The sequence below is a fragment of the Salarias fasciatus genome, chromosome 10 (genome assembly GCF_902148845.1).
Source record: "Salarias fasciatus chromosome 10, fSalaFa1.1, whole genome shotgun sequence".
In the NCBI taxonomy this organism is placed as follows: Eukaryota; Metazoa; Chordata; class Actinopteri; order Blenniiformes; family Blenniidae; genus Salarias; species Salarias fasciatus.
Window position 1 is genome coordinate 22044198 of NC_043754.1, and position 12163 is coordinate 22056360.

General features: G+C 47.0%; 1 protein-coding gene and 2 long non-coding RNA genes across 3 annotated transcripts; 2 read left to right on the top strand and 1 right to left on the bottom strand.

Annotated features, from left to right (window-relative positions):
• Positions 1 to 1764: 1764 nt before the first annotated feature.
• LOC115395842 (uncharacterized) lies at positions 1765 to 5924 on the bottom strand. The gene is made up of 4 exons (XR_003932325.1): positions 5794 to 5924; positions 5289 to 5486; positions 2263 to 2425; positions 1765 to 2177 (listed from the first exon to the last, which is right to left on the bottom strand). It is a non-coding gene; the product is annotated as an uncharacterized LOC115395842 (long non-coding RNA).
• On the top strand, positions 5165 to 8790 carry LOC115395846 (uncharacterized). The gene is made up of 4 exons (XR_003932328.1): positions 5165 to 5505; positions 6103 to 6165; positions 8301 to 8353; positions 8716 to 8790. It is a non-coding gene; the product is annotated as an uncharacterized LOC115395846 (long non-coding RNA).
• A 220-nt stretch (positions 8791 to 9010) lies between these two features.
• Positions 9011 to 11896, top strand: LOC115395780 (NLR family CARD domain-containing protein 3-like). The gene is made up of 4 exons (XM_030101423.1): positions 9011 to 9047; positions 9411 to 9427; positions 10383 to 10894; positions 11637 to 11896. Exons 1-4 carry the CDS (start codon positions 9011 to 9013, stop codon positions 11665 to 11667), a joined length of 597 nt encoding a protein of 198 aa, XP_029957283.1. The 3' UTR covers positions 11668 to 11896.
• The last annotated feature ends 267 nt before the right edge of the window (positions 11897 to 12163 follow it).

Sequence of the window (12163 nt, forward strand, 5' to 3'; positions counted from 1 at the left end):
AGCAGGCAGCCATGACTGAAAAAAAATCCAGCAGCTGCCCGGTCTTTGTGTCCTCCAGTAAGCCCACAGTCCGAATGTTGAGGCACCTGTTGTCGTTCTCAGCCATGTCCAAACTCTCAGTCAGGGCGCTGACCTGTTCTTCCAGCTCCACAATCCGTGGCTCTTGTGCTGCGGCGGAGTTTTCCACCAACATCATCCTGGTTTCTGCTTCATCAAGCCGCTGCCTGAAGCTCCGCAGCCTGCTTGTGGATAGTCTGGGTCAGAGAGCTGAGCTTTTCATCAATAACTTTAACAATATCAGGAGTCATTCTGCTCAGGGCTTCAGCAAGGGCTGCTCCAGCCCCGCTGCGGATCCAGACTCGGCCTGGTCGTCACCTTGTGCATGGTTGCTGGGCTCGGACTCCATGTCTCTCTAACATTAATGTCCTGTAGTTCACCCCATGTTATCAAAAGACTGCGGCCAAAACTTTTCCAAGGACACAGCCCATAATATTCGAAAGAAAATGATGCGATGCGCTCAGTTGTTGTCAGGATGAAAAGAAAATTAGCACCGAGTGACACGGAGCTCTGGTAAACGTGTCAGCTCAGCTCACCGCCATCACGCGACCCCGAGAGGGTGTTTTAATATTCCTACAAAGTATTCATCACAAATTCTACTGAGATCATTTCACTGAAAACCACTGTATCAAACAGAACCAAGTCTTAAAGCTCGTGTCCGGAGTTTTGAAAGAGAGAAGTTTTTTTTAATCCAATGTCTCGAGGTTCCGCCCTCCCTCTGCTTTCATGAGCGACCAAGCCACGCCCCTTTAATTGTGCACGCTATTACCTGTAGGGTGAAAATGAGAGCCTCCGAGTCCTACAGCATCCTAAATGTTTAGCTGTTTACCGTGGATGTTCAGCAGACAGTGGATATATCCGAGGTAAGCGCAGCGGCTGCTGTGTTGCTAACTCTCCTCTGCCTGGGCGAGCGGCCGTGCTCTCTGGCTGCTCCACACTTTGATTGATTGACAACAAGAGAATGCGGAAGCTCGAAATCTATTGGCTGACGCTGACCGGCGCTTTTTCAGATAACATGGGGGTCTATGAGACGAAGGCGGGGCTCATAAATAAGTTTTTATATTGCTTTATGCTAATATTATATTGTAGTATCGAACCAGACTGACACATTTAAGCTCTGTTGAAAAATGATACATACATTGGAAACCAACGGAAACTCCAGACACGAGCTTTAAAGGAAACTTCACTTGAATTTTAACATACTTGGAGGACTGCAGCCAGATTGTCATGACTTGGAGTAAAATTCATTTCCTATGTAACTCTGTGCTCTATCTTTGAGATAAATGGTTTAAATCATTTAATATTCCAACTGTTCATATACCTTGTTTTTGATTACAACAAAACACTATCTTTTTAAAAACCGTGTGTGTGTGTGTGTGTGTGTGTGTGTGTGTGTGTGTGTGTGCAGGGCTGAGGCTGCAGCATGATGAGAAATTCCACCAAAATACATGTACTGACAGTTATTTGTGATGTTACTCCTACAGTCATACAAAAATACAAGATAAAAATGAAGACCTTTGTCAGTAAAATTAAAAATTTGTAAATGAATTAAATGATACTTCTATGATTTGACCACTAGGGGGAGCAGGATTGGTGGACAGACAGGGAGCATGCAGGTGATGAGCTGCAGGTGTGTGAGAGAGGGAGTGTCACGTTCAAACTCAGACTCAAGCGCGGACTGAGACTCAGCAGATAAATAGTTCTTCGAACAATTATTTTATTTACTGAGGAATCAATACCAAACCCAAACTAATCCCGCTACTCTTGAAAATCATGGCGGCGCTTCATAAGAACAGAACAGGACTCCAAGCCTTCTGACAAGCCGTGAACAAAACAAGGACTGAGCCGTAACCTAATCAGTCATAACCAAACCGGGACTGAGGAACCAAGGAGCTAACAACTAAACCCAAAGACCCACCCCGGCAATCCAGCGAGGGAAAGAGCTACTGCGGATGAAGCGTGAAGAAGAGGGTTCGTGGATGCTCAGCCAGAGGGGAGATTGTGTGGAAGTCCTGGCGCAGCAGCCCAGAGGGGTGAGGTCCGGGGAACCTTTCCAGCGGAGTCGGAGCGAAGCAGAGGAGGCTCAGAGATGTCATCCAAGGCGGGGCAGCGAGTGGTTCCTGCAGGTTGCAGAAGACAAGCTGATTTAAGAGGAGTGAAGCCGAGCACAGCAGAATGCAGCAGAGCAACCCAGTAAGAACTGACTGTGGTGATATTACGATCCAACGCTGCACTGTGGTCTGAGGGAGCTTTATAGGGTGATGAATTGTTTGGTGAAGACCAGGCCCAATTTCAGGTGGAAGCACTCAAGTAATCAGCAGCTTCCCTGCACCAGTCCACACCCCACTCACCAGAAACATACGCCCACCTACAGAAAAGGAAAGAAGGGAGGGGAGAAACAAAAGCAAGGCCTGCCACTAGCTGGATCCCGAGGTAGGGGGTGTGACAGGGAGTTTGGACCATGTTAGTGTGTGTTGGGGTGTGTTGAGGAACGTGTGGGGAGACTTGAATCTATGTTGAAAGGAAACTGGATCAGTGAGTTCATCTGTTATAACTGTGCTCAACTGGACTCTGTACCTGGAAACAGAGAGTTTAAACACCTGTGGGAAATAAAGGAGTCACTGCACCCAGAGACTCAACATGTGTGGAATATTGGATTATTGTCTCACCGTGAACACGAGTCTGAATAGTTCTCCCTCTCCCCCTCAGGAGAAAAGACAACATGTATTAGTTCCAAGAAGGAAACATCTCAAACATGCTGGACAGGGGCCCTGAGGACCAGAATTATAAAATGCCAAGGCTATCAATCATGTCTTGATTAACTATTTCACCAAATAACAACATCAGTTCTGGGTTTATTTTATACCAAAGCAGAAGCAGTAATATAACCACAATAAAATAAGTTATATTACAAAAAGACACAAAGTCTTATTGTTGTCGATCCTCTGCAGTGAAATAACTCTGATGTGAATATTTGTGGGTCAAGACCTTTATAAACGAACAGCTGAATGAAGAACATGTTGTCATGCTCCATGTTTTCATGGAGAAAGATGAGCACATCGACATGCGCTGGATGAAGGCTTGAGCGCTGTCGGGTGTTCAGGTGAGGGAAAGAATGACCTCTGACTTGTCGACTCCTCCAAATTTACGTCGACTTGTGCGATGGAATTCGACAAGTCGACGAGTCGACGTTTCTGTTAATGCCCTAATTTATATATTCATATCTCAACCACTTCTATTCTCCTTTCACCTGTGCAGACCCTGCATGGTGGTTTTGCTTGTCCATTATGGGAATGGCTAGTGTGACGTCACAAGTCACTTCCGGGTCCAAGGCTTCCAGCGCGCAATGTAAACACAATGGCTGTTGCCAAAGAACCGGTCACTTTTTTTCCACGGTAACAGTGTATTTTGCTGACTTTCTAAAGTCAGTGAAGAGAGGTTTAAATCCTTACAACTCAAACCGAGTTGTAAATATTTCTGTGGTGACAGGTGGAAGTCTGAAATGGAAAGTACAGGCTTCAATGAAAAACAACATTTACGAGGTTGAGGTGAGTGAGTGGCTAGCTAGCATTAACGCTAGGGTGTCAGTCGTCACATCATGCTGTGTAACTTAACTATTAATTAATTAGCTATGTTAGAATTGGGTACTGTCTGTCTGTCTGTGGTTTTTGGACAACTTACAGTTTATTCTGGAAGTGTCATCCAGGGAAATAATTTTAAACCAAACCTCAAACACGCCATAAAGCAGAAGCAGCACACATTCAGTACAGGTTAAAAAGTAAAAGAATAATAATAATAATAAAAAAAAGCCCTTACAGAATATCTAATAATACCACACTCCCCCTCCCCCTCGTGGGATTAATAAAGGATTATTAACTTTGATAACTCCGCTGGTCCATCCTGCCACGGAGAGGAGGCAGTTTTAACAGTGTGCAAAGACGCCCAGCTGCTGAAGAGCAGCTTCAGATCCAGCGGGGGAAACGCTGCTGTTCAGCCCTGAAAAGATGTGGGACTTTATTTTCTCCTGTGCTGTTTTACACAATATTGCATTGGCCGATAGAGTTACTTTTGAAGCGCCGGCACCGTGAGAGGAGCTGATGTGGGAACCGGTATGGACCTGAAGAACCGCGACTGACTGAAACTCTAAAGTTTAGCAAATGATTTATTTAATCAGTGATGTGATGCCAGCAGCCTAGAAAATAATATTAGCTAAAGGGAGATTAAATACAGACAGAGGACGTTTAGCCAAAATTTTTATTTAGACTTCTATAAATTGTCTTTAATTTAAGCAGCGCCGGGAGCGGGGGCCACTCGTCGCCCTCGTGGACTGAGTCCCGGGTCCGCTCCGTCCTGTGTCCCGCTCAGTCCGGGGTCCTATTCAGGACCGGGTTCGGTGCTGGGTGTGCGTGTCTCGGTGGGACCGTCCACGCTGTGAGGAGGAGACCAGGCTGCGGTGCCGCTGCTGTCTGGCTCTGAGACATAATTAAATGAAACAATAAAAATCTGATCTATATAACGTGAGTCCGCCTCATTATTTGTAATATCAGTAAAAATAATATAATGATGTAATATCGGAGGAAAGCAGTAGTAGGAAATGGTTTTGTTGACATCGTTCCTGTTGTTACAACATGGGACACAGCACTGCACCATCGCGCCTTTGGACACGGAAGTGACGTATTCAGCTTCGATGACGTAGCTACTAGCCATCCCCATAATTTTTTAACACTCCACATACTTTTTGTTGGTAATTTAATGAAAAATACAGTATTTTAATGACTCGAAATCACCCTTGAATCATATTACTACAGTGTCCGGTTCAGACACTCCTCTTTTTTTCTCAGTTATTGTTCCTATTGATCATTTTATTAATATTTTTATGAAAAGTGCAGTATTTTAGCTCAATAGCTCCCAGGTTTTGACTCCAAATCAGTTGTTGATCCATTACTACACAGCGTGGTTCAGACACACCTTGTTGGTTAAGCTGTTAATGTTATCAACAGATTATATTTCATATTTAGATGGAAAATGCAGTGTTTTAGCTCAGTTACTGCCAGATTCTTTGAAATATTGACTCAAAATCAGCATTATTAAAGCTTTCCATGATTTATATCGTTGTTCAGTTGTGTTTTTTAGCAACAGTTTTAATATGTCTTGTATTTTTTATAAATTCGGTGAGTTGTTATCTTTGGCACTGGACGGTTGTTTGTTTATACTTTCTGTTTCGCTGTTACCGTAATGAGTAGAATATGTGCGCCCCGCTCAACAACGTGTCGTCTGGCTTGACTGCAGTCAGCAGTCCTCCGGAGCAGCGAGCTGCGTCTCCTTTAAAAAACATTCTGCTCCTCTGGTGGAGAGAAGTTCGCTCCTCCAGCTTGTGGCGCACTTCACTTCACAAGTCTCTGTGTCTCCAGGATCTCTGCTCCATCTGACTGGTCCACCGGAAGAAATGTGAGTTTTAATGAGTCTCACCGTCTCCCTGAGTTTAGCTGCTTTTAGTGTCATTTCAAGCTGAAAACTGGACCCATGGATTGATTTCATTCTTTATCTTCCACATTTGTAAAATAATAGCTCTCTTAGACTCTTTTCAAAGGAGTAAATGCATATTAAATAATGCTCTAAATATGAACTCTTCAGTTGTAAAATCCGCCTTCAACGATATCTTTTATTAACTGTAATAAGATAAATAATAAAAGAGTCTCACAAAATACTAACTTAACAAACAAAAAGGATATATACTTTTCATCTTTAATTGTCTTCTTCATCCTGCTTTTCTTCTACATTCTATTTTTCCTCTCAGCATGTGGGATTTTTTATTAATTTTTTTTGCAGTTCATCTGTGAAGCTGCACTTAACCTTCGACATTTTCCTGCTCCGCTGTCTGAACAGCCCCTCTCTCTCTCTCTCTCTCTCTCTCTCTCTCTCTCTCTCTCTCTCTCTCTCTCTCTCTCTCTCTCTCTCTCTCCTCTCTCCTCTCTCTCTCTCTCTCTCTCTCTCTCTCTCTCTGTGTGTGTGTGTGTGTCTGTGTCTGTGTGTGCACGCGCAAAGGCAGCCTCTGGGTAATTACGTCATGCAACAAAGTATCACCATGGTGTTGTGAGCAAAGCACTGGTCAGTTTACGTTGATGTGTAATTGTGCTATGAGAAACAGTGAACACCAGACATTTTCTTGAATGTATAAAACCTGCCGGACGGCCCGGACAGGACGGATAAAGTGGACATGTCTGGGTAAAAGAGGATGCTTTGGTCACCCTTGGTGAAAGTGACAGTAAAAAACTTCTTCAAGCGCTTCAGTTCTTTCTTTAGTCACTTTGCTCTCAGTAGTTTCCAGTCTCTGGTTTGTTCTTGTCCAGCACCTGAACACATCAGTGGCAGAGCCTGAAACAGAGAATCTTCATTTTCTGATCAAGTAGAGTCAATAATTTGTTTCTGCAGCGCTGGAGACAGCACTGTCAGGACCGCGCTCTGAGGATCATGCTTTAGTGCCCATCCCTCCTGCATGGTGTTCAGTCAGGACGGGGGACTGGTGCATCTCTGGCCTAACCCGGCCTTCCATCCCAAGGTGATCACTTCGGACTCTCGGCCGAGAGTGATCCGGATCAGGGCACTTGGCTCCCTGCCTGGCTCGTCGAGGCACGACCCTCGGCTACGGTTGCTGTGTCCGGTCAGGGCTCTGCGTTGCTACGTTGAGCACACAGCTGGATTTCACACTTCGAATCAGCTGTTTGTGCGGTTCGGGGCCAGGGGGCGTGGAGCCCCGCTGTCCTCCCAGTGTCTCGCCCACTGGGTTGGGGGCGCTATTGTGCCTGCCTACAAGGTAGAATCCCCCGCCGCTGCCGGTGATTCGTGCTCATTCCACGTGGAACATGGCCGCTCCTGCGGCTCTGTGCAGACGTGTCATGGTGGGTGACATCTGCCAGGCTGCCTCATGGGCCTCTGCGTCCGCCTTTGTGCGCTCCTATCTGATGGATATGTGCACAGACTCTGTGGCCATGTCAGTTTTCAGCGAGAACAGGAGTTCTGTGTTGGTTCTGTCCAGACCGGCTACTGCTTCCCTGGGGGGATCCAGGCCATGTGTGGTTCTGCTGCCCGCCGTTGTGACTTGGTGTCTCGGCCGGCGTATGTGTGCTGTTGTTACGGTGCTTGGGCACGTCGGCGGGCGGCGCCTCAGTGTGAGGCTGCCTGCCGCCGGTATCTTGGAGGTTTGGTGTGGCGGTACTGGACGTATGGCCTGCTTACTTCCTTTCCACGCCAATCCTGTCAGCACGCCAGCTGGGAGTACATTTATCCCTACGGCCTCCGCCTTGGTGAGTACCAATAGCGCAGCCCATAGGTGGGTTAAGCATCACACAAAGTAGAATTAGTAGTTACGAAACGGAACTCCAGTTCTACGAGTGTGTGCGTGCCCACCTACCTGCAAGCCCGGCTGACCTGCTTCCATTTCTCCTGGCTGTTCAGAAGAAGGAAGTGGTCCTCTCGCACGCTGATTATATCCCCTTGGTGAGGGGCGTGGCAGTGTGCCAGCGCGCATACAGGATTGCCGCGTCGTTTTCTTTTTTTTTTTTTTTAACTTTTTTTGTCTGCATTCATCTCAAAGTCAAACAACACCTGCTGTCAACTTCCAAGATCTCTTTGCAATTTGGATTCACTCTGTGGACTCATTTCAGCTCTGATCCATGACAGACTCTGCTCTTTTCATCTGACTCTGATTCTTGATCATTTACTGTCTGAACTTGTGTTTGATCAGAAATCTCTTTTTCACTGACGGCTTTGGGGTCCTGTCACACTGGTTGAAGCTCCGCCTCCCTGACGGCGGGTGAGACGGGTCAGTGGTGCTCCCGGGGCCCCGGGGTCCCACCACAGCCCGGCCCTCACTGTCATGGCAGCGCGGGCTTTCACCCTCGCCCTCTGACTCGTGTGTGTTCGACTCCTCGGTCCATGTTTCCAGACGGGTGTGGTGCGCCGCCCACATTGCCGCAGAGCTCTTGGGCTTTCTGGGACGGGGGCTGGTCCCTATGCTGGTGGGGCCGTGTGGCTGGAGGCCACTGAGGACAGTCACACCGGGAGCGAGGGGGCCCCGGGGGCAGTGGGAGGGCCAGGCAAGGGGGGCTGATTGATGTGGTTTTCTGTTCCTCTGAATGGTGATTTTTGATCTGAATATTGATTTGAAGAAATATTGTGTGTGTGTGTGTGTGTGTGTGTGTGTGTGTGTGTGTGTGTGTGTGTGTTGCTGCTCTCTCTCTCAGTGACTGAAGATGTCTGGTGTGGATGAAGAGGAGGACAGACCAGGTGTGGACAGGTAAGAGACGTCAGCTGCTCCAGCAGAGCCTCTCTTCTCTTCAGTCTGTCTCTCAGTGTTTGTTCCTGCCACCACAGAGTGAACTGAACCGTCCAGTGTGTGTGTGTGTAAGGTGTGTGAACCTTCCTCTCCAGGTTTAACATGTACGTCTCACATGTTTAATGAATGTGTGTAAATATCAGAACCTCCCTGATCTGTCGATGAGCCAACAGAACATTTAGACCTGCTGTCAAACTCCTGATTGGGCTGTGTGGGTGTGACCTTTGACCTCGGGCATGGTTCATGTCTTTACAACTGCTGTGTTTCCAGTGAACTGATTGAACCATGAAAGCTGTTTCTGAATCCTCTTATTTCACTCTCAGGTTGTCTCAGAAGAGTAACCAGTCCAATGAACCTCCACTAAACTTCAGTGATGAACCTGGACCTTCAGACTCAAAGTAAGAAAGTGTTTTTCTTTCATTTCCTCCGAAGCAGAGTGAGAGATGTTGAGCTCACTTTCAGATTCAGCTCCAGTAGTTTGAAGCAGTGTGAGAGTTGAAGATCTTTGTCTCTGCTGTGTGTTGTGTTGCTCAGAGTAAATGTTGCTTGTTGTCAACAGAGAGAAGAGGACTGATGTCTGTGAGGAGCAGCCAGAAAGATCCAGAAGTAAGAGTGGACATGTGTCTGCTGAGGAACTGGGACTTGTTGTTGTGTTGTAGAGACATGAAAGCTTGTTGTTTGTGTGCAGTGTGATTGTTGTTGTTGTCTCTGAGCAGGTGTGGGTCTGCAGCAGCTTCTAGAAGAACATCAGAAGAGTGTGAGGAGGAGATGTGAATGTGTGACTGAAGGAAGTGATGAAGCAGGAGGAGGAAGCCTCCTCAACAGGATCTACACTGAGCTCCACATCACAGAGGGACTCAGTGAGGAGCTTCAGAGGGAACCTGAGCTGCAGCAGCTGGAGACAGCTTCCAGGAAGGAGAGCCTCCATCACACTGCCATCAGGGTTCAGGACATCTTCAAAGCCTCGGCCCAGCAGCACACACATCCGAGTGGTTGTGACCAGCGGCGTGGCCGGCAGTGGAAAAAAACTTCTCGGTGCTCAAGTTCAGTCTGGACTGGGCCGAGGGCCTGGAGAACCAGGATGTCAGTGTGCTGGTGGTGCTCTCCTTCAGGGAGCTGAACCTGCTGGGAGAGCGGCCGTACAGCCTCCTCTCGCTGCTGGCTGTTTCCATCCCACGCTCCAGAAGCTGACGGCAGAGCAGCTGGCTGTCTGCAAGCTGCTGTTCATCTTGGACGGCCTGGATGAAAGCAGACTTTCTCTGGACTTCAGCAGCAGCCGGCGGCTGCTTGACGTCTCCCAGCAGTCTTCAGTCGGCGAGCTGCTCACTAACCTCATCCGGGGGGATCTGCTGCCCTCGGCTCGGGTCTGGATCACTTCCCGACCGGCGGCGGCCCATCAGATCCCTCCAACATGTGTGGACAGACTGACAGAAGTGCGAGGCTTCACTGACGCCCAGAAGGAGGAGTACTTCAGGAGGAGGCTGAGTGATGAGGAGCTGAGCAGCAGAATCATCTCCCACATCCAGACCTCCAGGAGCCTCCACATCATGTGTGGAATCCCAGTCTTCTGCTGGATCACTGCTACAGTTCTGGAGCACATGTTGAGCAGCGAGCAGAGAGGAGAGCTGCCCCAGACCCTGACTGACATGTACTCCCACTTTGTGCTGGTTCAGACACACAGGAAGAAGCTCAAGTACCATGAAGGACCTGAGACGGGTCCACGGGAGCTGACGGAGGCTGACAGGGAGCTTCTTCTGAAGCTGGGCAGGATGGCCTTGGAACATCTGGACAAAGGAAACATCCTGTTCTACCAAGAAGACCTGGAGCAGTGTGGTCTGGATGTGACTGAGACCTCGCTGTACTCTGGAATCTGTCCTCAGATCTTCAAGAGAGAGTCTGTGATCTTCCAGAAAGCTGTCTACAGCTTCGTCCATCTGAGTGTTCAGGAGTTTCTGGCTGCAGTCTTCATGTTCCACTGTTTCACCAACAGGAGACAGATGAGCTGAAGACCTTCTTTGGGGAGGAACATGATTTCACATCTCTCGATGTTTTCCTGAAGGTCGTCCTTCATAAATCTCTCAGAAGTCAGAACGGCCACCTGGACCTGTTTGTCCGCTTCCTTCATGGCCTCTCTCTGGAATCCAACCAGACACTCTTACAAGGTCTGCTGGGTCAGACAGAGATCAGTCCAGAAACCATCCAGAAAGTCATCAAGAACCTGAAGAAGATCAATAGTGGAGAAATATCTCCTGACAGAAGCATCAACATCTTCCACTGTCTGATGGAGATGAAGGACCTCTCAGTACATCAGGACATCCAAGAGTTCCTGAAGTCAGAGAACAGATCAGAGAAAGAACTCTCTGAGGTCCACTGCTCAGCTCTGGCCTACATGCTGCAGATGTCAGACCAGGTCCTGGAGGAGTTTTACCTGAGGACGTACAGGGCATCAGATGAGGGACGACGGAGACTGATCCCAGCTGTGAGGAACTGCAGGAAGGCTGAGTGAGTCCACAAGTCTTCATGATCATGTCTCAGTGATGATTGTAGAAAGTAGTTCCTGTCGTTCCTCTGTGGAGATGATCCTCAATGATCTGTCATGAAGAACCCATCAGTCCACTCGTCCCATTATTCTCTACATTTACTGCTGTTACTAAATGTAAACAATCCCCTCCAGAGGTTGGTTCAGTTCTCAGGATCTGTTCAGACTGAGGCTGTCAGTCTTCCTCTGAATTTCAGTCATTTATTCTAGCAGAGGAACTGGCAATGTCTTGGATCCATTGTTTTGGCGTCGCTGTGCTCTCTGCTGATTGGCTTCAGAAAAATAAAACTTATTGGCTGTGTTTTTCAGAGGGCAGAGCTTATTAACATCTTATAAAACGCCGTAAAAATCGCGCGTCTTGCTGGTTTAAAACGCACGTTTTTTACGGCATTTTATTAAAAAAAACAGGCGTTTTTTACTGCATCTTAAGGATCCGAAGCATTGGATTAGCGGCGAATTGTGACTCTTTCCGGTTCAAAGGACGGACCAGTTCTTTCGTCCAATCAGCGACGACTGATTTCACCCGATTTCCGTTTTCTCTTTTGCCTTTGTGTTTTCTCTTTTTGTGTTGTGTTTTCTGTTTTTGTGTTGTGTTTTCTGATTTGCCGTTGTGTTTTCGCTTTTGCTGTTGTGTTTCTGATTTGGCGTTGTGTTTTGTCTTTTTATGTTGTGTTTTCTCATTTGCCGTTGTGTTTTGCACCTCAGGGCCACAGTACTTTTGAATATTATCTGGTAATGAACAGCTGTTTGCTTTGTTTATCATTTGAATAGCTTTAAACTCCACAAGATCCATACGTTTCCCGGAGTTTGAATGTAGAATAGTGGATTAGTGTGTTCATAGAAGTCGACCTTGTGAACAATTCTAATTGCTTTATTGTGCAAGATAAAAATCTTTTTATTGAATTTACAGATGTGTTTCCCCAAATTTATACATAGTGAGTTAAATATGAAAAAAAATCAGTGAATTGTATAGAATAAAGAGATATTTCTGGTCCAGTATATCTCAGGCTTGGCCAGAACTGAGATGCTTCTTCATATTTTGTTCTGAATGTGTTTCATGTGAGGCTTCCAGCAAATTTTGTCATCAATTATTACTCCCAGGAATTTGTTTTGATTCCCTCTCTCTATGTTTAACCCCTCTATCTGTACATTCAAATGCCATCCATCCATCCATTTTCCACCGCTTATCCAGGACTGGGTTGCGGGGGCAGCAGTCCCAGAAGAGATGCCCA